The sequence below is a fragment of the Aedes albopictus genome, chromosome 1 (genome assembly GCF_035046485.1).
Source record: "Aedes albopictus strain Foshan chromosome 1, AalbF5, whole genome shotgun sequence".
Classification (NCBI taxonomy): domain Eukaryota; kingdom Metazoa; phylum Arthropoda; class Insecta; order Diptera; family Culicidae; genus Aedes; species Aedes albopictus.
In genome coordinates, this window is record NC_085136.1 from 77,303,782 (window position 1) to 77,331,150 (window position 27,369).

The 27,369-nt window shown below is 43.7% G+C and overlaps 1 protein-coding gene across 1 annotated transcript in view; it reads left to right on the forward strand.

Annotated features, from left to right (window-relative positions):
- The window catches only part of LOC109422027 (DDB1- and CUL4-associated factor 10 homolog), a 99,038-nt gene that overhangs the window by 37,562 nt on the left and 34,107 nt on the right, over positions 1-27,369 (forward strand). The window contains exon 2 of the mRNA XM_029855901.2: positions 15,225-15,338. Within this exon, the coding sequence (XP_029711761.1) occupies positions 15,225-15,338 (114 nt within the window). The remainder of the gene's footprint in view (positions 1-15,224; positions 15,339-27,369) is intronic.

Here is a 27,369-nt window from a genome sequence, read left to right on the forward strand (position 1 = left end):
CTTTGAGCACTTCCACAGTTATTAGTTGAAGGGCTTTCTTTGCCTGCCATTGCATGAATTTGTATATTGTGAGGCAAGTACAATGATACACTGTGCCCAGGGAGTCGAGAAAATTTTCCCGACCGGAACGGGAATCGAACCCGCCGTCTCCGGATTGTCGATCCATAGCCTTAACCACTAGGCTAACTGGAGACCCCTCGTGTCTTAATCTCTTTGTTCATTACCAGCTTAGCCGCCCTATAGGCCTCACCTCTTTCCGCTCTACCCTCATCGGTACGAGCTCTTTGCATCCTCCTCCTCGCTCTTAGGCAGGACGCTCTGAGCCCTGCGATTTCAGGACACCACCAGTATACTGGTTTCCGTCCATTTTTGGGTAGCGCACGCCTAGGTATCGCGGCATTGCACGCACGGCTTAGAGATCCGACTAGATCTTCACTGGACAGATCGTCGGTGTTAGTCTCCATTAGCAGTCTTTCAACGAATGGCGCCTTATCGAAGCGCGAGGTCAGCCATCCTCGATGGCTGTCGATGACCTTCGGCTGCGTCCTTCTTCCACCATGTTACACCCTATATCGTACCGCCAGGTAGTCACTGTCAACCATCGTCAACCCTCCAGTCTGAGCTTGGGTTTAAACCTGGTATTCAGGAGGTCACGTCAATGATGAACTCTGCACCATTCCTACTGTAGGTCATTTTTTCACCTACGTTCGCGACATCCATTCAGTCTTGCCATGGCTTCGAGTTTGGTTCAGGTTTATCGTTTAGCACTTCGGCCTCCTTGCGTGCCTGGGCATTCAGGCCCGCCCATCGTGTGGCCCTTGTTCGCCGTGCAAATCAAGCGTTTTGGTGCCGAGCTGCACTCCCTGGCGAAATGGCCTTCTACTCCGCACTTCCTGCAGAGTTTACTCCGATCAGGGCCTTTGTATGCCCAGGACTTATGTCCTTGCTCAAAGCACTTGAAGCACGCCACTGGCGGCTCGTATATGCTGAGCGGACACACTGATCAAGCTACCTTGATCTTGCCGACTGCTGTCGCCTTGTTCGCGTCTCTATACGGGGAGCTTGAACGTGGCAATCTGCGTATTTACCAGCCGGGCCATTTCGCAGGTGGATCGATGCACTTGGTACATCTATCTCGCACTGCTGATTGAGTACGGCTGCGAGCTCTTCTGCGTCGGTGATTTCGTCCAGGTTTTTACACTGGAGAGTTGCCTTCGCTGTTAGAGCTCTTACCTGTACTTTTTCTCCAAGTACTTCCTGGGCCAGTGCTTAGTAGCATGCACCTTTCTTGGGCGCATCCTTCTTCAGCACTACTCTTCAGTCCTGGAGAGTCAGATGCTTTTTACATCCGCGCCCAGCGGTGAGAGACGCATGGCCTTCAGCACCTCGGCGTATGTGTCCGCCTCGGTTTTGAAGACCAGCGCGTCGCTCCGTTCACGCTTGCGGGCTGGTTTCCCTTTTCACAACTTATTTCTCTTTCCAACCGTAATCCAAGGGTTCTCCTTCCCTTGGTCTGGTTGGCCGCCACTCTTCTTGGGATTGGCTGGCTGGGGATTGGTTTTCCTGCCCCAAATCTGCAAGCAAGCGTTGGATTGTAATCCGGCAGGACAGGAGGCCTCAATAAGAAAATAATAAAGGAAGTCTATAGGAGTTTGACTTAGGATAAAGTGAGTAGCCACCTAGGTTGAAGATCTTTGAGTTAGGACCTTTTGACGACTCAACATTTATAACCTTATCAGTGCACTGATCACTTATACTTGTAATGGACAATACTCTTCATACACCCTTAAATGAAACAACACAGCACACGAGTAACTTTCACGCAGCGACCGAAAAGACAAAAGAATTTTCACGCAGATTTGTGTAACACCGGATCAGCACATTATTTGTGTTGATCCAGTGTTACACAAATCTGCGTGAAAATTCTTTTGTCTTTTCGGTCGCTGCGTGAAAGTTACTCGTTGCGCTGTACATCGAGTTCTGCGTGTAGGGTAAAAGCTCCCTTAGTGGAGGTAGTACCAATAGTGGTGGTAGTGGCAATTCAGTACTTTTTCTACCAAAAAGCTCTCAAATTACATTTTTAATAGATGCATTATACTTAATTAATAACACTAATTAAGTTTTGAATTTAGGATTTATCGAAAAACCTTAATTTTTTTGCTCCTTTGCACCTATAGTGGTGGTAGTGTTCCTATAGTGGTGGGTCCCATAAGAATTCAATGGGATGCGCCACTATAGGAACCAAAGTTAAATTTTACCACCATAACAGGAACCGTGTACCAATAGTTGGTGCAAGTGATTTATCAGCAAAAACTGAAATTAACGGTGGTTTTTACATTTTTCATAGCCAATTTAAGTGAAAAACTACCGATTAACGTTTTTAGACTTTTTATTTTGTGGTATTATCAATTTTATTCAATTATTTTCCTACAAGGAGCTACTAATTGCACCACTATTGGTACATTTACCCTAGTACTGATACTGTGTCAATAATAAAGCGTAAATGATATCGCAGTGGAGCTTTTCCAATTACTGATGAATACAATATATCCAATTATTCGGTACCAAGCTTCAGTTAGAAATATCATTGAACCATCATGCACATGCACATCACAGACAACAGTATTGACAGCCGGCGCTGCTTGCGCTGGTGATGACGTTAAACGGCTTGCACGAAGCCCAGCCAGACGATAAAACTCGGAAACAACTGATAAGCATGACGAGCACCGGACGGCGGCGGCGCGGCGGCGTCTCGTCGGCTGCTCCATGCACTCAACCAACCGTATCAAACACGCGAAGCTGAATCTACCTCACATCATCATCGGTCGAGGCGCCGCGCTGCCACCACAATCCGCGTGTGAATATTGTTTTGATCAGGGTTCAGATTTTTGAACGCAGCCGAAGGAGCAGCAGCAGTCTAGCCGTCTAGCAGCGCCACGTGGAGCCAGGAACAACTTGCGATAGATGATCGATCGTAGGAGGACGTCCACGCGAGGATCGACGCTACAGGTACGAACCTGGTATGGAGCCTTTAAATATGATAACCTTAATAATGGTTTGCATGTCTTTGCGGCGACTATCATTCCACAATCGACATGGCTTGCTTATTGACTGAATCATTGGAATCTCAAATTGGATTTTTTTCAAGTTATGCAAACAACAAATTGGGTTAAACGCCTCACTGATGATGGCTGGCTTCGGCTGATTGTGAGCTGCAGCACATGTGTGTATGGCAATTGTTGGCGGACGATGTTTGCAAGTCACCGACGACGATCTCCTGATTGTTGGATCCTAACAATAGTGCATGTAATCGCACGCTTAACTCCACGAATCGAAAAGGCGAGGATAATCGAATTAGAGGGCAAGCCAGTGACGATGATGACGGCGGCGGCTGTAGATCCGCCTTCTCGTCACGACCCGACGACGGATTGTGGTATTCCAGCAGACTTGGGTTTTTTTCCGCGTTCTATGCACATTCGAACAGAAGGGTTCTATGAACCAAGAAGACGATAATAGGATTACTCTCTGCTGCTGGCGATCGAGTTAAAGTCTTCGTTGGTTCTTGCAGTCAGTGAACGAACAGCTTAAAACGATCTCTTCCCGCGAGAACCGGGAACGTATTACGCAAGCTCATGCCGATGTCTTATGATAGGGTTTAAAGTAGGAATATGGTGCGATGGTGAAGAATAAACCAGTTCTGTGCCACTGATGCCAAATCGGCAGTACAGCCAACAGCCAACGACCTTCGTTCAGGTTAACGTCATCGTGCAATCTCCGATGCTTTTCAGTCGGACGAAAACAGGATTCTGGCCGGGCCGTGTAGCAGAGCGCACATGTAAAAAAACGGAAATAATTTATAATGAGATCATACAAATTTTAAGATCGTTTAAAGATTGGCAAAACCGCAAATGTGGGGATCGAGTTATTAGAATCAGAATGTCTTTTTTTTTTTTAAATAGTGGTCTAGTCTACTCTAACATTTCAGGAGCTTTTGCGACCATCTGATGATAGTGCCATTTCTCTGAACGCCAAAGCATCTGGCTGATACTGCTCCTGGCTGATACTGCAAGATGCGTTGTTCGATGCATATTCATTGATATTTTTCAACATACATTCTCCTTCCATCTGGCTGCCACCATAATATTGTTTTGAACAATGCTATATATTGCCCTTTTACTGGCATTTACCAGATTTGCTGGTATCTCTGGAACATACGGAAAAAAAATGTAATTAATTAGAAGGCACAGAATGTTGCTAATTGACAAATTGAGAGATCAATTTGTGAAAAAAAAAAATCGAATGCAGGTCGTATTCTCTAGACCAACGCTTTAACCAACTAAGCCACAGAACAGGTAATGATTCTTTGGAATAGAAAGCTAAACTGAACCCGAGCCCAAACCATGAACATTCCTTTTTTTCACAAATTCATCTCTCAATTTGTCAATTAGCAACATTCTGTGCCTTATAATTACAATTTTTTACGTAAGCATTGTTTTGTCTGTCAGCAAACTTCTTTCCCGGCTTCTTCGACATGGTGGTCACTGGCGCCGTTTTGTGCCATGTACTATTCACTGTTGCATAAAACCTCCGCATGCCGATCTGCTTCATGCTTTCCTCTCACACTCTCTCCGTGCTGTTGTTTCTGGCTTTGGTGGATTATCTTCTGTTCTTCTGCTCTCGCAATCCTGTACTGCACTCTAATGAACTGGATACGGTGCACTAGAAGTCAACTCCTGAAATCTTCCCGTTCCTTACTTGTTGGCAAGCAGTATTTGGCTATTTCTTTGGAAAACATGCTTTTATTGGTGACCGTGAGTGTTATCTCGCTCTTTATTGCCCTCTCTCAGGCACTCACTCACTTAGGGGAGAATGAACGAGAACACGCTTAGAAAAATGTATACAAAAGAGTGTACAATTAACGCATTTTGCGCCAAAGTTGAACAGCTCCATCGTTGCTGTCTCAAATTTACACATTTTCATGGCTGGATAGTAAGAACTATGAGTAATTATAACTAGGAATTGTTCAGTGCAAATATGATTGAGAATTTTGACTCACACGCCCCCCCCCCCCCTAGATCCGGCCCTGCCTTGGGTAGAAGTACCAAATATGAATGCAATATATCAGTAGCATGGATTCAAAACAGATTTTAGTCATCGGATCTACAATTGTAACTAGTGATCTTTTGCGGTATTTTGAATAAGGTTTTTAATCACTTAAGCTCAAAGTCTGACACGTCTGGAAATCCATTTGAAACATCTCTGAAACTTCCTTGGAAGCACCCAGATACCACTCCCAAAGATACGGCCACCGTCTTCAGCCAGAGGAGGTACAGACTGAACGAAACTTTACACTAGACAAAGGACACGACACACATGACGAGCACCAGTGTATACGAGGAAGAAATAGTTCTTGCGTAAAGTTTCATCATTCTGAGCGGGAATTGAACCCTCACCCCATGGCATGGTACGCTTATACGCTCAGAGACGCTAACCGCACGGCCACGAGGCTCCTCAAACTCACTAAAGCACCCTGAAATGCCTTGAAACTCCTCTGGTACCTCTGGTAGACCTTAGCGGAACCCACTAATGCCCCTCTTAAATCCACTTAAAATGCCTTGAAACACCCTCTGAAACTCGCCCAACTATATTGAAAGCCCCCTAAAACGCCTTGATATACATCGAAAATCTTTTGCGACATCCCTGGAAAACCCCAGGAACACCATCATTCATCATTTTTTAGGATTTTCAGAACCCAATGAAAACCCCTGAAACCCACTGGAATACCTTGGAACATCCATGAAACCCCATGGGACCGTTTTATTGTTCACCCATTTGTTTTTATCTAATTAAAATATATGGCTGGGATTTTTCATATATTTTCAAAAGAAAAAAAGCTCAATAATATTTTGAAACGGAGATCAAAAAGTGATATTTGTTTGATAAGAGGTAAAAGTACTGAAAACAATATCTCAAATTTACTCCTGGAATATCGACACCATAGCACATTTAGCTCTTGGTAAGATCTAACCAATAACAGTGAGCTATTTGATGGATCTTCAAATATCAAATTTTGCTATTGGTTAGATGGTTCAAGAACAAATTTTTACTATTATTCTCAGTACTTTTACCTCTTATCTCAATCAAACCAATTTCACATTTTGATCGTTAGTACTTGATCTCTACCCAGTAAGGAACTCCATTAGGGAATAGGAAAGTCCAGGCCAAATTTTAGAAAGCCCTCCTAAGTGTCTTCTGGGAAATTCTCAGGAATTCCTTATAATATGTTGGGATTCCTTTATGAATTTGTTTAGGGCAGAGATGTCCATCCGTATACTCAGTGTAACAAAGAGAATAGGCAAATACACCACTCACGCACGGGAGAGCGTGTGAGAGCGATGCGCTCGAAAGAGTGAGCCACACTCGATCCAAGGCAAACGAGCACCGGCACACTCCATCACTTGGTTGACTCATCACCCAAGACGAGAGAAACTGGCTTCTCTATTGAATCGCTATGGTGAAATGCCATCTCTGGTAAGGATTCCACAAGAAGTTTATTTTGGGATTTTTCGTTAAGCTTCTTTTGAAATTCCTACAGTCGTGATTGCAGATATTTCTCAAGTTATTTTTGGAATGTCAAAAGAATCTTGGAGGAATTCCAGAAGAAAGTTTAGGAGAAAGCCCAGAAGCGAAACCAGTGGAAAGCCAAGAATGATCTCCTTAAGAAATAAATTCCTCCAGAGAAAAGGATTTTCTGAAAGAATGCCAGATGAAATACGTGAAGAAAAAGCAAAAGCCTAGCCTTAAGAAATCTCAGAGATAACTGATTAAGAAATGTCAACCAAAACATTTGGAGAAATCCCAGAAGAAATATCCTCGGGAGACTTAGAAGGAATTCCTCAAAGAAACAGAAGCAAGATCAGGAAGAAAGCCAAACGGGGCCTACTTGAGAATTCCAGACGGAACTCCAAATATAGAATACACTCCTATGAAAATCTCCGTTAAGGAACATTTTAAATTTATATTTAAAACCATCAAAGATAGTAAGAGCGGCCTTCTGGAGAAATCCCAGAAGGAATTCCTAAGAAAAATCCCGGAAGCAGTTCCATATAAAATACCTCGAGGAATTTCAGACAGATCGTCCGGAGGAGTCTCAGAAGAAATATCTGTAAAAAAAACAGAATGAGGTTCTGGAGTTATACTAGAAGAAAACCCACCCCAGAAAAAATCTTTATAGTACCTAAGAAATATTTTCTGGAGATCACAGAAAAGATATTTGAAGGAATCCCAGAGGGAATTTATGAAAATCACTAAAGGAACTGCAAACTCTTATGTAGGGTATTGGTTCCCTTATTAAGCATGTGGCTCCCATTTTCATCCTACGAAAAACAAAGGAATGAGGCACTGTTTGTTTTGTTTCTTATTTTTGTATTTTTTGTTGGGAGTGAGCACGCATGAAAACAAAAAGAACGGAATCAATCGGTGCCGTAATCGCTTGTTTTCGAATAGGATGAAATTGGGAGCGTGAGATTACTGATGGAACACAAACCCTATTTCTATGGTATGCCTGAATCCTGAAAAAAACTTGAGGAATCTCAGAACCAATTCTTGAACAAAAAAAAACAAAACTAAATCCAGGAATACCAGAATAAGGCGCCGGCCACAAATTACGTAGCGCTTTAAGGGGAGGAGGACTATGGCCGAGCGTTAAGTTTTATGATTTTCATACAAAAACGTGGTATAGATACTGAAGGGGAGGTGAGGCGAAAAATTGGTCGAAATATTCTCCTAAGGTAATTTGCCAATTGTTGTAACCGTTCAACACTGCAATTTTTGTTATTATTTGTTTTTCCATGCATAACTCCACGATTGTTTGAAATATCCAGTGATTAATTACACTTGCTATCAAGCTTGGCATTGAATTTGATTTTTCTTGAATTAAATTTTCTAAGGAAAAATGGAACATTTGTATCGGATGTCTGGAACCCAAATGCTGAACGTATGCTTAAGCTGGATGATTCTAATGTTGATCGATTCTCGCTTGTTGAACGGTTCGCTTCGGTAGTCTAAATTGCGATTTCTTCTTTTGCTTCTTCTTCTTTATGGTTCTACGTTCTCACTGGGACTTGGCCTGCCTCGCTTCAACTTAGTGTTCTTTTAGCACTTCCACAGTTATTAATTACCTGCCATTGCATGAATTTGTATATTGTGATGCAAGTACACTATGCCCAGGGAGTCGAGAAAATTTTCCCGACTGGAACGGGAATCGAACCCGCCGTCTCCGGATCGGCGATCCATAGCCTTAACCACTAGGCTAACTGGAGACCCGATTTATTTGCGATTTATTTGTTACAAATTTATCAGCTTTTCATTTTAAAGTTCAATGGGAGTTTCAGAAGAGTTTCAAAGGGGTTTTCGGGGGACACGGGGGTTCCTTAGGGCTTCTAAGAGGGCTTCAGGGATATTTCAGAAGAGTTTCAAGGATTTGCAGAGGGTTTCGGAGAGTATCCGGGGGATTCATGGAGAGTTTAGGGGGGTTTCGAGAAAGTTTCATGGGTTTTCAGAGATATTTCAAGGCATTTCAGCGTTTCAGGGGATATCTATGGTATGTCCCCTGAAACGCTCTTGAAATTACATGAAAACCGCTGAAACGCTGAAACCGCTAAAACCTTGGAACATCCCTGAAACCTCATGGAACTCCCTTAAAGCACAATGAAACCTTCTAGAATTCCGCGTAAACCTTCAAAAACTCCCTGGAACGTCCCTAAAACCCCATAGAACGCTCCCGAAACCCACTGGAATACTTCTTAAATATCCCTGTAATGTTCCTGAAACCCCTTGAAAAGCTCCTGAAACCCGCTGGAACAACCTGGAACGTCCATGCATCCCCATCCCTATGGATCGCCCCTAAAGCACCCTGAAACCCCTTGGAAAGCCCCTGGAACCCGCCTGGAATCTCCTGGATCGCCTCTAAACGCTTCTAAAACCACGTGAACCCTCATGGAACGCCCCTGAATTCCCTGTTACTTCTTCAACACTTCTGGAATGCCCCCGGGACCCTCTGAAACCCTCTGTAATACTCTTTAAACTCTCCTGCAAGGATGTTTTCGATGATCATATGGCAATCATTTGACTCATTTATCCACAGCTCAGTTCAGACGCCTAATATTAATATGTGATGTTCGACAAACTTGTAGATTATTGTTTTTCCTACAATTATCATCGAGGACACCATATTCTAACTCTTATATTTACTGCGTAAAAGTGTTAGTACCACCTACTCATACTAAACGATCGGATTTTTCGATCGTTTAGTATGAGTAGGTGGTACTAGCGCTCTCACGCCGTATATATGAGAGTTAGGATATGGCGTTCTTGGTAATGATTGTAGGAAAAACACTTTTCTACAAGTTTGCCGAACACCTCATTACAATATTATGCTTCTGAACTGAGCTGTAGATAAATGAGTCAAATGATTGCCATGTGATCGAAAACATCCTTGCTCTCTGGAACTCCCTGGAACACTCTGGAACGCCTCTAAACCCTCCTGAAACATCCTGTAAATGAATGAAATTTGAAATGTCACAAGTTAGGTAAACCAGGTGGCCGCTCGAAATAGTCTTCAAGAAATATGTTTCGTAAGATCACGAAGTTTGGCATGTCGTGAAGCAAGTTTGAAAACTGATCGAAAACAGGTCACTTCCCAGGGGAAACCAGGTGACCGTAGGATCCTGGAATACGGCCAATGTGATCAAAACCACTTGAAAAAAGCCTTCTTTCAATAAATTTGATCGTAAATTTATGAAGTTCGACATGTCGCAAGGCAGGCATTACACTTGATTGAAAATTGGCCACTTCCCAGGGGAACAAGGTGGCCTGAATATTTCGTAATGTAACCAAAACTGCTCGTAATATCCTTCAATAATCTAGCCTCGTAAATGAATGATGTTGAACATGTCGCAAGACAGGGTTCACAACTGTTCGTAAATTAGCTACTTCCCCGGGAGAACCAGATGGCCGGAAGATTCCGGAATTTCAGCAACGGCATAAAAAATACCCGAAGTGTACAAATTTTAAATTGTTTTGTAAATCCATGAATTTGGTTTTGTTTCTTTTTATTCGTAAATTTTAACTAATGCTAATTCTTCACACATACATTCATGAAGTTGTGTATGCTAAAAGGCATGTATTGACTGTATTTTAGCCAGGAAAACCTAAGTGCCCAAAGTGAGTCACGATTTTTAAATGTTTGAGAACCCCTGGTTTACACAAAAGACAAAATTCACTCTTGTTGCTTGTAAAAGTGCTCATAACAATATTGCAGCCTAAGACTGCACAAATGTAGTGCTACCGATAACTAGAAGTTCAGTCTCTATCAACATTTCAAAAGGGTGTTACTGATTTTCATAAGGCGCTGTCCATAAACTACGTAGACTTTTTTTCGGCCATCTCAGACCCCCCCCCTCCCCCCTCGTAGACTTTTGTTCATACAACATTTTCGAAATTTGTATGGAGCGTAGACTTTGGCCAAACCCCCCCGTCCCCCCCTAAAAGTCTACCTAGTTTATGGACAGGCCCTAACAACATCTTCTTCCATAGCTGTGGATCGCTTTCATCTTACCTTACCTTACCTTACCGGTCAGGCTAAGGCCGGGGTGGCCTCTGCTGTACATAGTAGCCGCCTCCATTCCACTCGGTCCATGGCTGTTTGCCTCCAGTTCCGCACTCTGCGTAGGGTCCGCAGATCGTCCTCCACTTGGTCGACCCACCTAGCTCGCTGCGCACCACGTCTTCTTGTATCGGTCGGATGACTCTCGAGAACCATTTTAGTCGGGTTGCTATCCGACATCCTGATGACGTGACCCGCCCACCGTAGCCTCCCGATTTTCGCGGTATGGACGATGGTTGGTTCTCTCAGCAGCTGATGCAGCTCGTGGTTCATTCGCCTTCTCCAAGTCCCGTCTTCCATCTGCACTCCGCCGTAGATGGTACGCAACACCTTCCGTTCGAAAACTCCAAGGGCGCGTTGGTCCTCTGCACGTAGAGTCCATGTTTCGTGCCCATAGAGGACGACCGGTCTAATCAACGTTTTGTAGATGGTTAACTTCGTGTTACGGCGAACTTTATTCGATCGTAGAGTTCTGCGGAGTCCAAAGTAGGCACGATTTCCTGCCACAATGCGCCTCTGAATTTCTCTGCTGGTGTCGTTGTCGTCGGTCACCAGTGAGCCCAAGTACACGAATTCTTCAACCGCCTCGATTTCATCACCGTCGATATGAATTCGGGGTGGCGGGCGCGGTGATTCCTCCCTGGAGCCCTTTGCCATCATGTACTTTGTCTTCGACACATTGAAGACTAATCCGATTCGCCTGGCTTCACTCTTTAGTCGGATGTACGTTTCCGCCATCGTCTCAAATTTACGAGCAATAATATCAATATCATCGGCGAAACCAAGCAGCTGAACGGACTTCGTGAAAATCGTCCCACTCGTGTTTATCCCCGCTCTTCTTATTACACCCTCCAAAGCAATGTTGAACAGCAAGCACGAAAGACCATCACCTTGCCGTAACCCTCTGCGAGATTCGAAGGGACTCGAGAGTGTCCCTGATACTCGAACTACGCACATCACTCGATCCATCGTCGCCTTGATCAACCGTATCAGTTTATCCGGGAATCCGTATTCGTGCATAATCTGCCATAGCTGTTCTCGATCGATTGTATCATACGCCGATTTGAAATCGATGAACAAGTGATGTGTGGGCACGTTGTATTCGCGGCATTTCTGCAACACCTGGCGGATGGCGAACATCTGGTCCGTTGTAGCGCGTTCACCCATAAATCCAGCCTGATATTGCCCCACGAACTCTCTTGCAATCGGTGATAGACGGCGGCATAAAATTTGAGAGAGTATCTTGTAGGCAGCGCTCAGTAGTGTGATCGCGCGGTAGTTCCCGCAATCCAACTTGTCGCCCTTTTTGTAGATGGGACACACGATACCTTCCATCCATTCCTCCGGTAATACTTCCTCCTCCCAAATCTTGGTAATGACCCAGTGTAGTGCTCTCACCAGTGCTTCTCCACCGTATTTTAGAAGCTCGCTTGGTAGTTGATCTGCTCCAGCGGCTTTGTTGTTTTTCAACCGGCCAACCTCCTCCTCAATCTCTTGAAGGTCAGGGGCCGGAAGTCTTTCGTCCTGTGCACATACTCCTAGATCTGTTACCACGCCACCTTCGGTACTTGCAACGTCGCCATTGAGGTGCTCATCGTAATGCTGCCGCCACCTCTCGACCACCTCACGCTCGCTCGTGAGAATATTCCCGTGATTATCTCGGCACATGTCGGCTTGTGGCACAAAGCCTCTGCGCGAGCGGTTCAGCTTCTCGTAGAACTTTCGTGTGTCCTTAGCGCGGTACAGCTCTTCCATCGCTTCGCGATCTCGTTCTTCCTGCTGGCGCTTCTTCATCCGGAAGACTGAGTTCTGCCTGTTCCGCGCCTGTTTGTAACGTGCCTCATTCGCTCTCGTACGGTGTTGCAGCATTCTCGCCCATGCTGCATTCTTCTCGTTTTTCAACTGTTCACATTCGCCGTCGTACCAGTCGTTTCTGTGATTCGGAGTCGCGAAGCCTAGTGCTGTAGCCGAGGTACTACCTATGGCGGATCGGATGTCCCTCCAGCCATCTTCAAGTGTAGCTGCGCCAAGCTGCTCTTCCGTTGGTAGGGCCACTGCTAACTGCTGCGCGTAGTCTTGAGCCACTTCTACGTTACGAAGTTGCTCGATGTTGAGCCGCGGCGTTCGACTTCGACGCGTGGTGATAACTGTCGAAAGTTTTGAGCGCATGCATACAGCGACTAAGTAGTGATCCGAATCTATATTCGCACTGCGGTATGTGCGGACGTTGGTTATATCTGAGAAGAATTTACCGTCGATTAGAACGTGGTCGATTTGGTTTTCTGTTTGATGGTCGGGTGATCTCCAGGTGGCTTTGTGGATATCTTTGCGGGGGAAGAAGGTGCTTCGAACTACCATACCACGGGAGGCTGCAAAGTTTACGCATCGCTGGCCGTTATCATTCGATACGGCGTGCAGGCTGTTTCGCCCGATTACCGGTCTGTACATTTCCTCCCTTCCTACCTGCGCGTTCATGTTGCCGACAACGATTTTCACGTCACGCGGCGAGCAACCATCGTATGTTTGCTCTAACTGCGCGTAGAACGCTTCTTTCTCGTCATCAGGTCTCCCTTCGTGTGGGCAGTGGACGTTGATGATGCTGTAGTTGAAGAAACGGCCCTTAACTCTCAACATGCACATTCTTGCGTTGATCGGCTGCCACCCGATCACACGTTGTCGCATCTTGCCCAACACTATAAAACCTGTTCCCAGTTCATTGGTGGTGCCACAGCTTTGCTAGAAGGTAGCCGCTCGATGCCCGCTTTTCCACACTTTCTGTCCAGTCCAACAAAGTTCCTGCAACGCCACGATGTCGAAGTTGCGGGGATGTAGTTCGTCGTAGATTATCCTGTCACATCCTGCGAAACCTAGTGACTTGCAATTCCATGTTCCAAGTTTCCAATCGTAGTCCTTATTTCGTCGCGTGGGTCTTTGCCGATTGTATCGAGTCGTATTTTCTCCTATGTTATTCGCAATGGGGATTTTTACGGGTGGCTTATTGGGCCTACGCCAACACTCCTGTCTCGCCGGAGGGCCATCGTGCCAGTTCTGTTTAACGTCCCAACCAACACTGGGACGACCACGCTGATGGGGCTACCACCTTGGATCTAGCTGGGCGTGGTGCAGCGTTTCTTACTCAGCCGCTGGATGCCAGAACAGACGCTGTTTGAGCCGCACCTCCTTGGTGAACAGACACTCGGATCGTACCTCCTCAATCTAGCTGAAGTCAGAAGGACAACAGTGCCCAGGCTGCACTACCAGCTAAGCACACAACTCTTAGCTGGCGGTCTTTGTCATCGCTTGACCCGTGGAAGCATGAGGTAGGAACTTGTGAGGACCAGAGCTATATTGGACGCTCTCCTTATCGACTCACCGTTTTGGATCGCTTTCATCGTACTCACAGAATTCACCGCACCGCAACCATAGGGAGGATGAGCTATTTCTTTGCCTATTAGTGTCTGTGAATTACGTGGGAAATATAAAATACGATCCACAACTTTGAGAAAAGCTAATGTTTCCAAAGCAGTTACGCCCTTTTGGAATGTTGGTGCCCAAACATAGATCTCCTCATTATTCACCATAACTCACAATAACCAGCAACTCAACCAAAATCACCACCATAAAATCAGTTACACGGGTATCTTTTACAACTCAATTGACCAGCGGCAGTTGATTTATGGAACCCTATTAAACGAATTCATCGCATAAATTGTAGATAACTACCTTTACCTAGTTCATATTCACATGATTAATTCAATGTAGGGTGTTGTAATGGGTTCCGGTTGATTGGTACCAGGCTGTCTGCATCAGTTCGCAGTGAATCACATCCAGACGGGTGTCTACGTGGGTCAGTGTCTGTATTATCTTTCACTGTAACATCAAGCTGTGCTTCAACATTGTCGTGAACACACAATCTATTATTGTTCGGCTGCGTAGTGCGTATACCAATTGCATTTGACCTTTCAAAAAAAAAAAAACTCGAAAAGTTAGAATGGCGCTATATACACAAATTATTCAATGTAGACGTTTTATAGCAGTTTATTCCTTCCATAAACCATAAACGGTGAACTTAATGGCACCTCATAAAATACCTTATTTATTGTATCACATCATCTTTATTTAGGTACATATTTTTTGTTTAACTGTAACAGAATGTGGAATAATCTTGAGGGAGCCTTCAATCTCCTAAAGTTGATTCTTTTCAATATTTGAATGCAAGAACAACCCCTGCATTACTTTGGCCACGTCTCCGTCTCGATTTAACTTGTAAAGAAGCTTTTCAGTTCGCTAGACAGGCACTTAATTTTAGTTGATTGATGTGCCAGGCAGCATTTGCCGACCATTCCCAGCATGGGGGCGCGAGTATTCCTTTCAAAACGTAGGTACTGGCGCGCGCGATGCATGTTCGCCATTCTTCCGTGATCCTGTCGGTTGATACCAGAAATGGCCAACAATACCCCATGTAATTAATGATCGTTGAAAATTGAAATCTGGTTCCAGTGGAATTAGCATATTTTGGTAATTGTTGTTCTTTGTTTCTTATCCTTTTTCTTCATAGAACGATCCTGGTGGCTGCCTGCGAAAAGAAAACGATCGTGCTGTTTGATCCGATCACCGAGAAGCAAATGTGTACCATCAAGAATGCCCACAGCGACAGTGTAAACTGTGTCAAGTAAGTAGAGCTACCTTATATCATCCTCGGACCTTATAATCATCTTCAGTGATTCATTTATGATTTGGTACAAAACTTATAGGTATATGATAACTTTTTGTCATGAATTTTGCTAAAATTGTAATTTTGCAATCTAGGTACTTCTCCAAGTTTCTGACTGGCTGATTGACTTGACCGACGTGAACTATCTTGAACTGTCTTAAACTGACTTGACTGACTTGACTGACTTGACTGACTTGACTGACTTGAACTGACTTGAACTGACTTGAACTGATTTGAACTGATTTGAACTGACTTGACTGACTTGACTGACTTGGCTGACTTGACTGACTTGACTGACTTGACTGACTAGAACTGACTTGAACTGACTAGAACTGACTAGAACTGACTTGAACTGACTTTAACTGACTTCAACTGACTTGACTGACTCGACTGACTTGACTGACTTGACTGACTTGAACTGACATGACTGGCTCGACTGACTCGACTGACTCGACTGACTTGACTGACTTGGCTGACTCGACTGACTTAACTGACTTGACTGACTTAACTGACTTGACTGACTTGACTGACTTGACTGACTTGACTGACTTGACTGACTTGACTGACTTGACTGACTTGACTGACTTGACTGACTTGACTGACTTGACTGACTTGACTGACTTGACTGACTTGACTGACTTGACTGACTTGACTGACTTGACTGACTTGACTGACTTGACTGACTTGACTGACTTGACTGACTTGACTGACTTGACTAACTTGACTGACTTGACTGACTTGACTGACTTGACTGACTTGACTGACTTGACTGACTTGACTGACTTGACTGACTTAACTGACTTGACTGACTTGACTGACTTGACTGACTTGACTGACTTGACTGACTTGACTGACTTGACTGACTTGACTGACTTGACTGACTTGACTGACTTGACTGACTTGACTGACTTGACTGACTTGACTGACTAACTGAATGATACTGTCTGACCGACTGTTACTTTCAAGATAATATGTGGATTTTTTAATTTATTTTCAATATCTAATAAGTTACATCATGCTATAATTTTCTTTGGATATTTCTGAAACATTCAAGACAGTTCTGGAATTTCATAATTTTGAAAAGTTTGCTGCATAATTTCCAGCTTAATTCCATTAATTACTTGGAAACTTTCAATATGACAGCAGATTTTTTCTGCAATTCCTAGTGAGACTGGTGGAATTGTTGGAGAAGTTGCTAATACTGTAGTACGTATTAGATCGGTACGCTATGGTCCAAACATAACACAACTATATCGATTTTCTATGGCACGGATGATGATTTATATTATAATCTGCCTTATAATCAATCAAACTCGTAGTCGAATCAGCTAACAAACGTGCTGCGATTATTCAACAAAACTGTGCTAAAAGTGTCTGGGTCCGATGTTCGAGCACACGATATACGAATGCAAAAATGGTCAAAAGAAAAGCGCTCATTTAATAGCTGTAAAAGTGTTCAGAAAAGCTTTGAAGCAGGCTCTGTTCCAATTGAAACGTTAGGTCAATACGAAGAAGTATCAATTAATTCAATAATACCACATATTAAGTTATTTCCTCCAACACCTTCTTCGTTATAAATATGCCACCGAACGACCATCAGGGCAGCGACAGGGATTACTATCATTTTGCGGGTACTGCGAGTCGTTAGTTTGCATAGAGCAATTATTGTCACTACCGCACCGCCTATTAGAAGTAATTAATAATTTTCGCAGCAACAAACACGTGGCACACGTTGAGTGACATGTCTCGTGACAGAATAGTTTAGAGATGGTTAGATAAGGCGCATGGTTGTTTCCTACGGCGCGAAGGCGTTCGACGAACGACAACTCGCGTAATAAAGTGTAGTAGCCGTGATCTTGCCACTTGTGATCTAACAATGTAGATAGAGCAATTAGCCATGTCGATGAAGGGAGTGCGGATAAGTGGATGGCATCCAGCGTCCTCCTACGCAATGGGTAAGAGGTTGTTCATTACAGTAGACGCGCGTTGTTTTTTTATGGAGAGCTTGAAATAGAACCTGCCTTTCGGGTAAAAAAACTTTTTGTGTAGGGTTTGGTAGAGTTTTACTTACTTTCATTTTATCGCTTCCCTTCGATGAACAATTCCTGCTTAAAATACCCATAGGTGACTCCTAGATCCTAGATGCAGATGTAGAATTTCTCGGTCTCGATAATAATGTTTGTCTTACTTAAAATCATTGGCGTAAATAAGGGGTGGCTAGAGGGGGCTTAGACCCCCCTAGAAACACAGAAGCCCTCCCTAGAAAATCTTCAAATTACATTGTATAGCTTATTTGGATATTGAAAATGACACTGTAGCCCCCTCTAGGAATTTCACCAAGTGACGCCAATGCTTAAAATCTTTTACTGTTCTTCTTTATCGTAAGTATACACACTGCCGTACGCCGCCTTGAAACCGATGAACAGGTGGGTACGTTGGGATCTGATATTCGCGACATTTGCCGCACGTTGAAAACCTGGTCCGTTGTCGAGCGGCCATTGTAACGTTTTGCGTTTTTTTTTATTAAAAAAGTAGATAAGAATAAAAATAAACTTGATTTTTCGTTAATGTTTGTATGTTAGTTATCAATTTTGAAATATTTCGTTTATGTTTGTAAAATCGGTCCGTGCCTGTTACTTACGCTCTTGTGGAATTTATTTGTCATAGTGTTTGTTAAAGCTTCCTAGATAGTAGCGCTTTTATAGCATGATACGCATGACGCTTACATACCTTTTGGTATGTACCTTACATACCGGATTACAGGCGCGATGCAAATTTGTCGCCATGCATAATATTCGCCATGCTAAAATAGTTGGCGCGATTATTAATAATAGAGTAATGGTTCAATAGCACAGCGTAACAAAAAATTACCTTTTGTCTGTCTCAAGAGCAAACTTATGTGTCTCCGAAGGATTTTGGGCCGCTGAATCCGAATCCGGGCTCAGATTTGCTCTAACACGTCACAATTTTGAGCTATACCTCAATTTATAGGGCAAAATATGCGATTTTGGGCTTTTTTGACAGCAAGTCATTAAGCAAGGAAATATTTTTTTTAAGCAATCAAAAGATTAATTGGTCAATTAACATCTAAATTAACGACTCATACAAAATATTTCGTTTTACCTAATCAAATTTGATAGTTTTAAGCGATTTATGTTAGGTACGATATTTCCCATACAAGTCACCCTCCACAAGTTGCATGCAAGTTTTCATACTAACATAAAATGCTAAAATCTATCAAATTTGATTAGGTAAAACGAAATATTTTGCATGAGTCGTTAATTTAGATGTTAATTGACCAATTAATCTTTTGATTGCTTAAAAAAAATATTTCCTTGCCTAATGGCTTGCTGTCAAAAGAGCCCAAAATCGCATATTTTGCCCTATAAATTGAGGTATAGCTCAAAATTGTGACGTGTTAGAGCAAATCTGAGCCCGGATTCGGATTCAGCGGCCCAAAATCCTTCGGAGACACATAAGTTTGCTCTTGAGACAAAAAAATGTTGCGCTGTGTAGTCGGACTTTTCGAAAAGAGGCACGGTTTCGAGGCGCAAGACAATTTTCTACTCGTTCATTTCGCTACACAATCGGCTGGAAAGCAGAAGTGCGCGAGTATAGTTTCGAGTGATAGCTCCAAATTACGTTTAGTTGAGTCAGAAGTAGAAAGTTATTTAAAGTTAAGTTTGAGTTTTCGTGAAAGTTGTTTCTAAAGTTGAAGGTAATTGAGTAGTGAGTGAGTTTAAGTGTTTCTAAGTAATGTAAAACGTTTTTGTGGTTTTCTTTCTTGTATAGTGGACCGAGGTCCATAGAATCCGCGAATTCTGCTGATAATTTTATTCAGTTGCAGAAACTACGAAAAAAGGCAATTAATTTAATTGAATCTAAAAAGTGCTTATTGAAACTAATTCGCTAAAACTAATTCCTGTTGGACGTGTAGCGCCCAGCAGCGCTTTTTTCGTACGGCTGGATTTCCGTGCTATTTTGGCGATCGTCATCGCCGAATCGGGGTGTTATTGGCGGAGTGAACCGCCCTTTCGTCCGTTGAACGCGACCCGTGTGCCCAGCTAAGGCCCGCCTTCAAAGGTAGCCAAACGGAGTGGAGTGAAGTCGCTAAGCTATTTTCCATAGCGAGTAATTCCCCTCGGTAGCCAAAAACCGAAGGTAGGTCCAATTTCGTCTAACCCCGTGGACCAGGGAACGAGAGTTTTGGTTCGCGTGCAGCGTGTCGTCAATTGCACGCCGCGAACCCGGTCACAATCCAGGTACATAGGAGTAGTGGCATTCCCCGCTCGGTCATAGTTGGAACCTAAGTACGCGAAGCCGGGTCGCTGGGCTCTGTAGCTCTCCTATCGACTGGTGAGGGACCGTCCCGGGAATCGTACGGCATCCGCCGCATACTCTCGTCGAGATAAACCGGAAGCTTCCGTCCAGCCGCCACTCCCTCCGCAACGATAATACGGCCATAACGCACACGGGTCTCCTCGTCGTCGCTGCGCGCCAAAACGCAGCACCAACACGCCAGGTACCGCCATCCTCGATAACCGAAGGACGCCATCATCGAGTCGTCGAGCTTCGTCGTCGCCCCGCCATCGATCGTCGTCAAAAAACCTGCGCAGGTACGTCGAGAGCTTTTCTTTTACATGGCCATGTTTGCTCTTTCCATTCCGTATTGAAATTTCCGTCCAACACGAATGAGTCGCCTAGAAATAAACGGTTAAATTTTTGAAATTTAGTTCAGTTACATTACGTTTTACGTTGCTTCTTTTGAATAAACATACTCACTACCTTTAGTTACGTTTCGTTCCGTTATTCTGCTCGATTGAGTAAGCATCCCTTCGGCTCTCCCTAAGGTTCTGTTAGCCTGCGAAAGAGTAGAACTTAATCTTGCGTTTTTCGAAGCAATTCTGCCGTTTTTCGATGAACCGTTCGAAAACCATCCCTGAAAGGAATAGTCTCTAGCATAGTCGGGCATACTTCAACACGACCGGTGGTCTCTCTCTGAGAGTGGCGCTTAAGCCACCGCGCTTTATCGACCCTCAAGAATAGTTTAGCGAAGTCGGCTTGATAACTTCCCACAAACTCATTCACTTTATGTAAAAGAGGGCGGAAAATGATCTGGGATAGAACTTAAGCGACATTCAAAATTGTGATCACTCCGAAGTTATCACACTCCAACTTGTCACCTTTCTTGTAGATGGGGCATATGACCCCTTCCTTCCACTCCTGTGGTAGCTGTTTAGTCTCCCAGATTCGGACTATTAGCCGGTGCAGGCAGGCAGAGATGGCATGCTCCTCAGTGCGAAACGTGAGAAGAGAAAACATACACTCTACACACGACTTTCAACGAGAGCGAGGGTGAACTACGCAACTTTTTTCACACACAAACCAGCCGCTCACTCTCTGGCATCCATCAGCGGCACACTCAAAATGAGTGCTCAAACAAATGATAGAACAAGTATGTTTTTCAGTTTCTGCGTGCACATTTTGTGCGCACAGAAAATGTGCACACAAAAATTCGTTGAGTGCGCACTCAGTCGTGCTTCCAGTGCAATACTGTGTGTACCACAGGGAGTATGAAAGTACTATTACGCCGTCTAGTAGCAAATGCATCTGCTTGTCTAAGATATCACATAAATCACAGACAAATAGATATGTGACACTAACGAAATTTCAATCTCATATATCTCATGATCCTGATTACTTAGAGAGTTGGTGTCTTCGGCATAGTTGTTTGGCTGGTCAAGGACTAACCGATAATAAAACTTAAGATTCAAAATTCCACCGCTAGGCGGTGCTAGTGAGTTAACAAATTTTATTTTTCATATATATCAGGAAAATTTGCAAAAAACTGCAACTAGCGCCGCCTAGTTGCAGAAACTTGAACCAAACGGTAATTATTCTGAAAGCCCATGATCTACTAAACAATATTGCCGAAGACACCAGCTTTCTACAAAATCAGGATGCTGAGATATGCGAAATTTAAAATTTGTTTGCTCTCTAGCGCCGCCTAGCGGTAGAATTTTGAATCTCAAGCCTTATTATCGGTTAGTCCTTGACCAGCCAAACAACTTTGCCGAAGACACCAACTCTCTAAGTAATCAGGATCATGAGATATATGAGATTGAAATTTCGTTAGTGTCACATATCCATTTGTCTGTGATTTATGTCATATCTTAGACAAGCAGATGCAACACTGACAAAATTCCCATCCAATATATCTCAGGATCCTGATTACTTAGAGAGTTGGTTTCTTCGGCAAAGTAGTTCAGCTGGTCATGGGCTTTCACAATATGGGCCGTATGATTCGTGATTTCACCGCTAGGCGGCGCAAGAGAGCGTACAAATTTTACATTTCACATATCTCAGTACTCTGATTCTTTAGAATGATGGTGTCTTCGGCAAAATTGTTTGGTATATCAAGGGCTTTCAGAATAATTACCGTTTGGTTCAAGTTTTTGCAGCTAGGCGGCGCTAGTTGCATTTTTTTGCAAATTTTCCTGATATATATGAAAAACAAAATTTGCTAACTCACTAGCACCGCCTAGCGGTGGAATTTTGAATCTTAAGTTTTATTATCGGCCAGTCCTTGACCAGCCAAACAACTTTGCCGAAGACACCAACTCTCTAAGTAATCAGGATCATGAGATATATGAGATTGAAATTTCGTTGCAATTTTTTTGCAAATTTTCCTGATATATTTGAAAAACAAAATTTGTTAGCTCACTAGCACAGCCTTTTGGTGGAATTTGGAACCAAAATATCCATCAACTGTAAGTTCTTGACCAGCTTAAGACGTATGCTTGTCTCTGATATCACAAGATTTGATACCCCTGGTTTTGGACTCACTGGCATGCTTTCGGTTCACCAAATGCTCAATCAACACTGACCCCTTTGAACACACTGCGTGTGCACTGAGTTCTGTTTTTTCTGCGTGCGCGCAGAAATTGCGCACTGGGATTATGATCTGCGGGCTCTCATTGCTCTCGCGCAGCACTCTAATCACCCGCACAAAAACTCTGCGTGAGAGAAATTATGTACATTTTATTGTGCGTTTTTTCTCTTTCTCTTATGTAAGAAAAATGAAAGTGAGAAGTTCAGTGAAAGATGAGCGTAAATGGGCACAGTTTCTGCGTGACATGCCATCCCTGCAGGCAGGTAGCCGAGTTCCGCCTCGATACCATCCTTACAAGCTTAATTATTGTGCTTGAGCTGCTGGATAGCATTTTTAGCTTCCCTCAACGTGGGATTTGGCTCGTTATTGCTCCCTGTTATACTGACGTAGTCAATTCTTCCGCTGCCTTGAGCATCCATGACTACGTTCCCCGCACCATTGTGGTGTTCGTCATAGTGCGGCTTCCATCTTTCGATTACCTCACATCCGTCTGTCAAGATGCTCCCGTTCTTATCCCTGCACATTTCGACTCGCGGCACGAAGCCTTTGCGTAGAGCTACTGGTAGAACTTCCGTGTTTCTTGTGAGTGGCACAGCAGTTCCAGTTTGCATTCCACTTCTTCTATGCGACACTGTTTCTCCCGGAAGAGGTGAGTCTGCTATTTTTGCGTTATTTTATATCGTTCCACGTTCTTGGCTCTGCCGAGTCCCGTGCTGCAGCATGACCGCCTTCGCAGCGTTCTTCTCTTCCAAAATCACTCTACACTCCTCGTCGAACCATTCGTTTTGTCTACTCCTTTCTTCTAACCATCAGTTTGAATTCTTCCACTTGGTCGCCTAGACGTCGTGGCTTGTGCAGCTTTCGTTTTCGCATTCGATCTGCGCGTGGAATGCATCCTTGTAATCATCAGTGCTTACGGAAACGGAATAAAGGCTGTGCACGTTATTATGCTGATGTCGACTGTCGACCATAGATCCTCAACCTGCACATTATTTCGTCGATCGGTCACCAACCGACCATGCGCCTGTCCTACGGCAGTTCCACGTACCGGGTTTCCAATGGCAAGTCCTTTTTGTTCTACTACTACTTACTTTCAGTTCTGGGCACCCACGGTATTGCAGAGGGCCGAATTAAAAGATCTCCATCCATGAGCCTCTGCGTAGAGTGTGGCCGACCCACCTCCACTTTCGCTCCCGAATTTCTGTCACTATCGGCTTTTGATGACATCGACGATGGTGTTCCACGTTGGAGATCCAATTGTGAGGCCACCATGCACGAATTATATACCGCAGGCATCTATTGATGAAGACCTGCAGCCGTTGCGTGTTCTCCACTGAAACACACCAGGTTTCACCGGCGTATAGCAGCACAGATTTCACGTTCGAGCTGACGGATTTTGGTGCGTCGACTAATCCGTCTGTTTTTCCATACATTTCTTAAACTCGCAAAAGCAGCCCTCGCCTTCTTGATCCGTGCACCCAGTGTTTGGACGCCGAAGAGATAAATGAACCACTCGGCAGTTTTTCTTCCCTTCTGTTGGTTCTGCTTCAATTGCCACGCGCGAATTTGTTCTCTCGTCGAGTTCTATGGTTCACGAAGGAATACAAAGAAGATGCTCCGATATACAAAAGCTGCTTCGAGGAACGGTCATCACTAATGCCGTTTTTCTTTGTGATCCAGTTTCAACCCCAACCCGACTTCGGTTTCGCTTGTACTAAAGTTTGTTTGACGTTGTTTTTTTTTTACAAATTTTCCGTCAATCCAGTTCCAACCCAGGTTAAAAAAGAATAACGGCATAAGTGTAACACTTACTGAAGCTCTCTCATCGTTGGCTTGGAACAACTGTGAACATTCGTTATTTTTATCATTAATTATCGCATTTGAGCTCTCAAAACGTAACATACCATTTAATTTAACTTTATTAAGGATGTTGCAGGTTGAGTTGCCATGAAAATAAAGAGTTAGGACACTATTCTGACAAAAAACATTGTTGCCGAATGCTTCGCTTTCATTAACGTGGCCGAGTTTCCTCTCTCTTGATTGCGCTCTCGTATCGAACTGGGAAAGAGAATGAGTAGTATTTCAGGAAGCGTTCCCGAGCACATTGCTTCACGAACTGCTACATTCGCGAGTGTAGCACAAACTGAGTATAGACCGTTCATGTCGATCTTGGTGCCGCCATCGGCCGCCAGCCATTTGGCTACCAAGATATTGGAAGCTATCAATATTCTCCACTAATTGCCCAGCTACCGTTAAGCAGGAAGTGTTGACCGTGTTTACATCCAACGATTTGGTCTTATTGACGTTGATGGTAAGACCTGCCACTGAGGAGCGATTGGCAAAATCATTGAGCTTGCTCTGCATATCAGAGCGCCGTTGAGTTAGGAGAGCAACGTCATCAGCCAGCTCGAAGGTGCTCCATGGGTTGCCACAGCAATTCACGATTTGCTTCACGGTCAATCGCAACTACCAGAATCTAGTCGATTACGATGAGGAATAGTAGCGGTGATAGTATACATCCTTGACTCACTCTGTGCTTCAATGAGGCCGACGATTTTCTCAGCGACAGCCTTACGCCTAAGAGCTTCCCACATATTTTCGTGATTGAGACTGTCGAAAGCTTTTTCATAATCAACGAACACCAGATGGAATGAATTGATTTGCTCCTGAATGATACGGAGCGTGACAATATGGTCCACACAGGATCGTTCCGGCACCGAATCCTGCTTGCAGCCGTCGGAGAGTTGCGTCAATCTTCTCCTGTATCCGGTTAAGGATCACTTTGCAGAGGACTTCGAGAACGATACACAGTAACATGGTGCCCCCCCCCCCCCCAATGGATCATTAAAATAAATAAAACGGCCGCTATGAAAAGAACAGATAGCGCCACCGTAGCTTTGTGTGTTTGACGTAACTCGACTGCTGTCACTGTGTTACAGTCCATATACGGTGGCGCTTTTGTTTTGATGCGGTGAGTAGCGAAAAAGTTGGTTACAATGATCCATTATCGCATACAGTCAGGTCGGCAGAATAATTGATGCAGTAGTTGTACGTAGTTGTAGCTTTGAGCATCTCAGCTGATATGCGATCGACCCCTGGGGCCCTGTTCGATTTCATGCTACGGATGGCTGTTTCTATCTCCTGCACTGATGGAGCTTCGATGTTGACACGGGTAATGCGTCGAACCCTTGGCGGATCATGCTGTCTTCGGGTGCGTAGCTCACCCAAATTATTCTCGCCTGTGGCTATGAAGGCGGTCTCGATGGCGCTCTATTGATCTTCTACGCTTCCACCTTCTGGAATATCCGCAGCACGGTTCTCTAACTGCTCGACGAAGTGTTTTTTCACCGCAGGCAGCGTCTTTCCGTGACGTCATCACGGGAAACCCATGTCACTTTGTGCACTGGTCAATGAGGAAAGAGCGATCCCCCAATCATCATATCATTGTTGCCACAAAACTCTGCAAACAGCTCTCCGTTTTCGCTCATTTCTCCGAAACCACGGCGTCCCATGACGTGCTCATAGTTCGAGTTGTCGGAACCAAGCTTCGCGTTGAAGTCGCCCATGAGGATCTTAATTACCTATTGAAATCTTGTGCATTGCACGACAGGATTCAGTTGATTGTAAAAGTTCTCCTCGTCTTGCAATTCGGCAACATTGGTTGGCGTTGGATCATGGTAAGGGTTCGAACCCATGTTCTGAATCTGGCAACAATTATCCTCCCATTCATAGTTTGCCTCTTCATAAGCGCAGCGTAGGCGTGAGCGCTGGTGAGCAGGAAAACATATCCACGGTGTTTAGGAGCCTGTTCGCATCGTAGGCCAGTATAGGCAGGGTAGGTAATCATGAATTGAACCAAATTGCGGCTTTCTGAAGCTGCGGAAAATTTGACCGATATTTTCCTCCACATGAAAATAATTTACTAGGGTAAAATCTCATGTACCGTAAACCGGGGTCAAATTGATCTTCGGGTCGAAATTGATCACGCGTTTTTCGGTTAGGTTTAGCATATTTCAAATAATTTCCTTTCAACTATCGTGCAGTTGGGAACCGATACTAAACGATATTTGCTTGGAAACTATTTGAAGTATGATTTATCTAACGGAAAATCGTCTGATCAATTTCGACCCGGAGATCAATTTGACCCCGTTTTACGGTACATGAAAGCCAAAGGGTATTAAATTATTGTAAAGTGGCAAAAAGTTTGTATTTGCACTAAATTCCTTTGACAAGTTCGAATATTTCTGAAGAATGATTTTAATCTTAATTTAGACTATCGTAATCATGATTTGAACCAATTTTAATCTTGCACTTAATCGAAACTATATTTTAATGCAATATATACATTTTATGTTGTAAAATTAGTCAGTAAGACTACATGCTTTGTAAAGATTAAAAAAAATATAACGATAGAGATACTGTTAACCCATACAGTAAATAGTTCCTTTTCAATTATCGTGCTGTTGGAATCGAATACCAAGCGATGTTTGCTTGAAGCTAACTTTAGGGGAGCGAAAAATGAGCGTACTATGTTCTTGGGACTGGTTCCCGAGGGTTAAAGAGAAGTTACCGGAGTTTTGAATAAGTTTCAATGCATTCAAGAGGCATTGGGTTTAAAAGAACTTAAAAGTAGTTTTAAGCTAGAGATTCATAACACAGCGCAACATTTTTTTGTCTCAAGAGCAAACTTATGTGTCTCCGAAGGACTTTGGGCCGCTGAATCCGAATCCGGGCTCAGATTTGTTCTAACACGTCACAATTTTGAGCTATACCCCAATTTATAGGGCAAAATATGCGATTTTGGGCTTTTTTGACTGCAAGCCATTAAGCAAGGGAATATTTTTTTTAAGCAATCAAAAGGTTAATTGGTCAATTAACATCTAAGTTAATGACTCATGCAAAATATTTCGTTTTACCTAATCAAATTTGATAGATTTAAGCATTTTATGTTAGTATGAAAACTTGCATGCAACTTTTGGAGGGTGACTTGTATGGGAAATATCGTACCTCACATAAATCGCTTAAAACTATCAAATTCGATTTGGTAAAACGAAATATTTTGCATGAGTCGTTAATTAAGATGTTAATTGACCAATT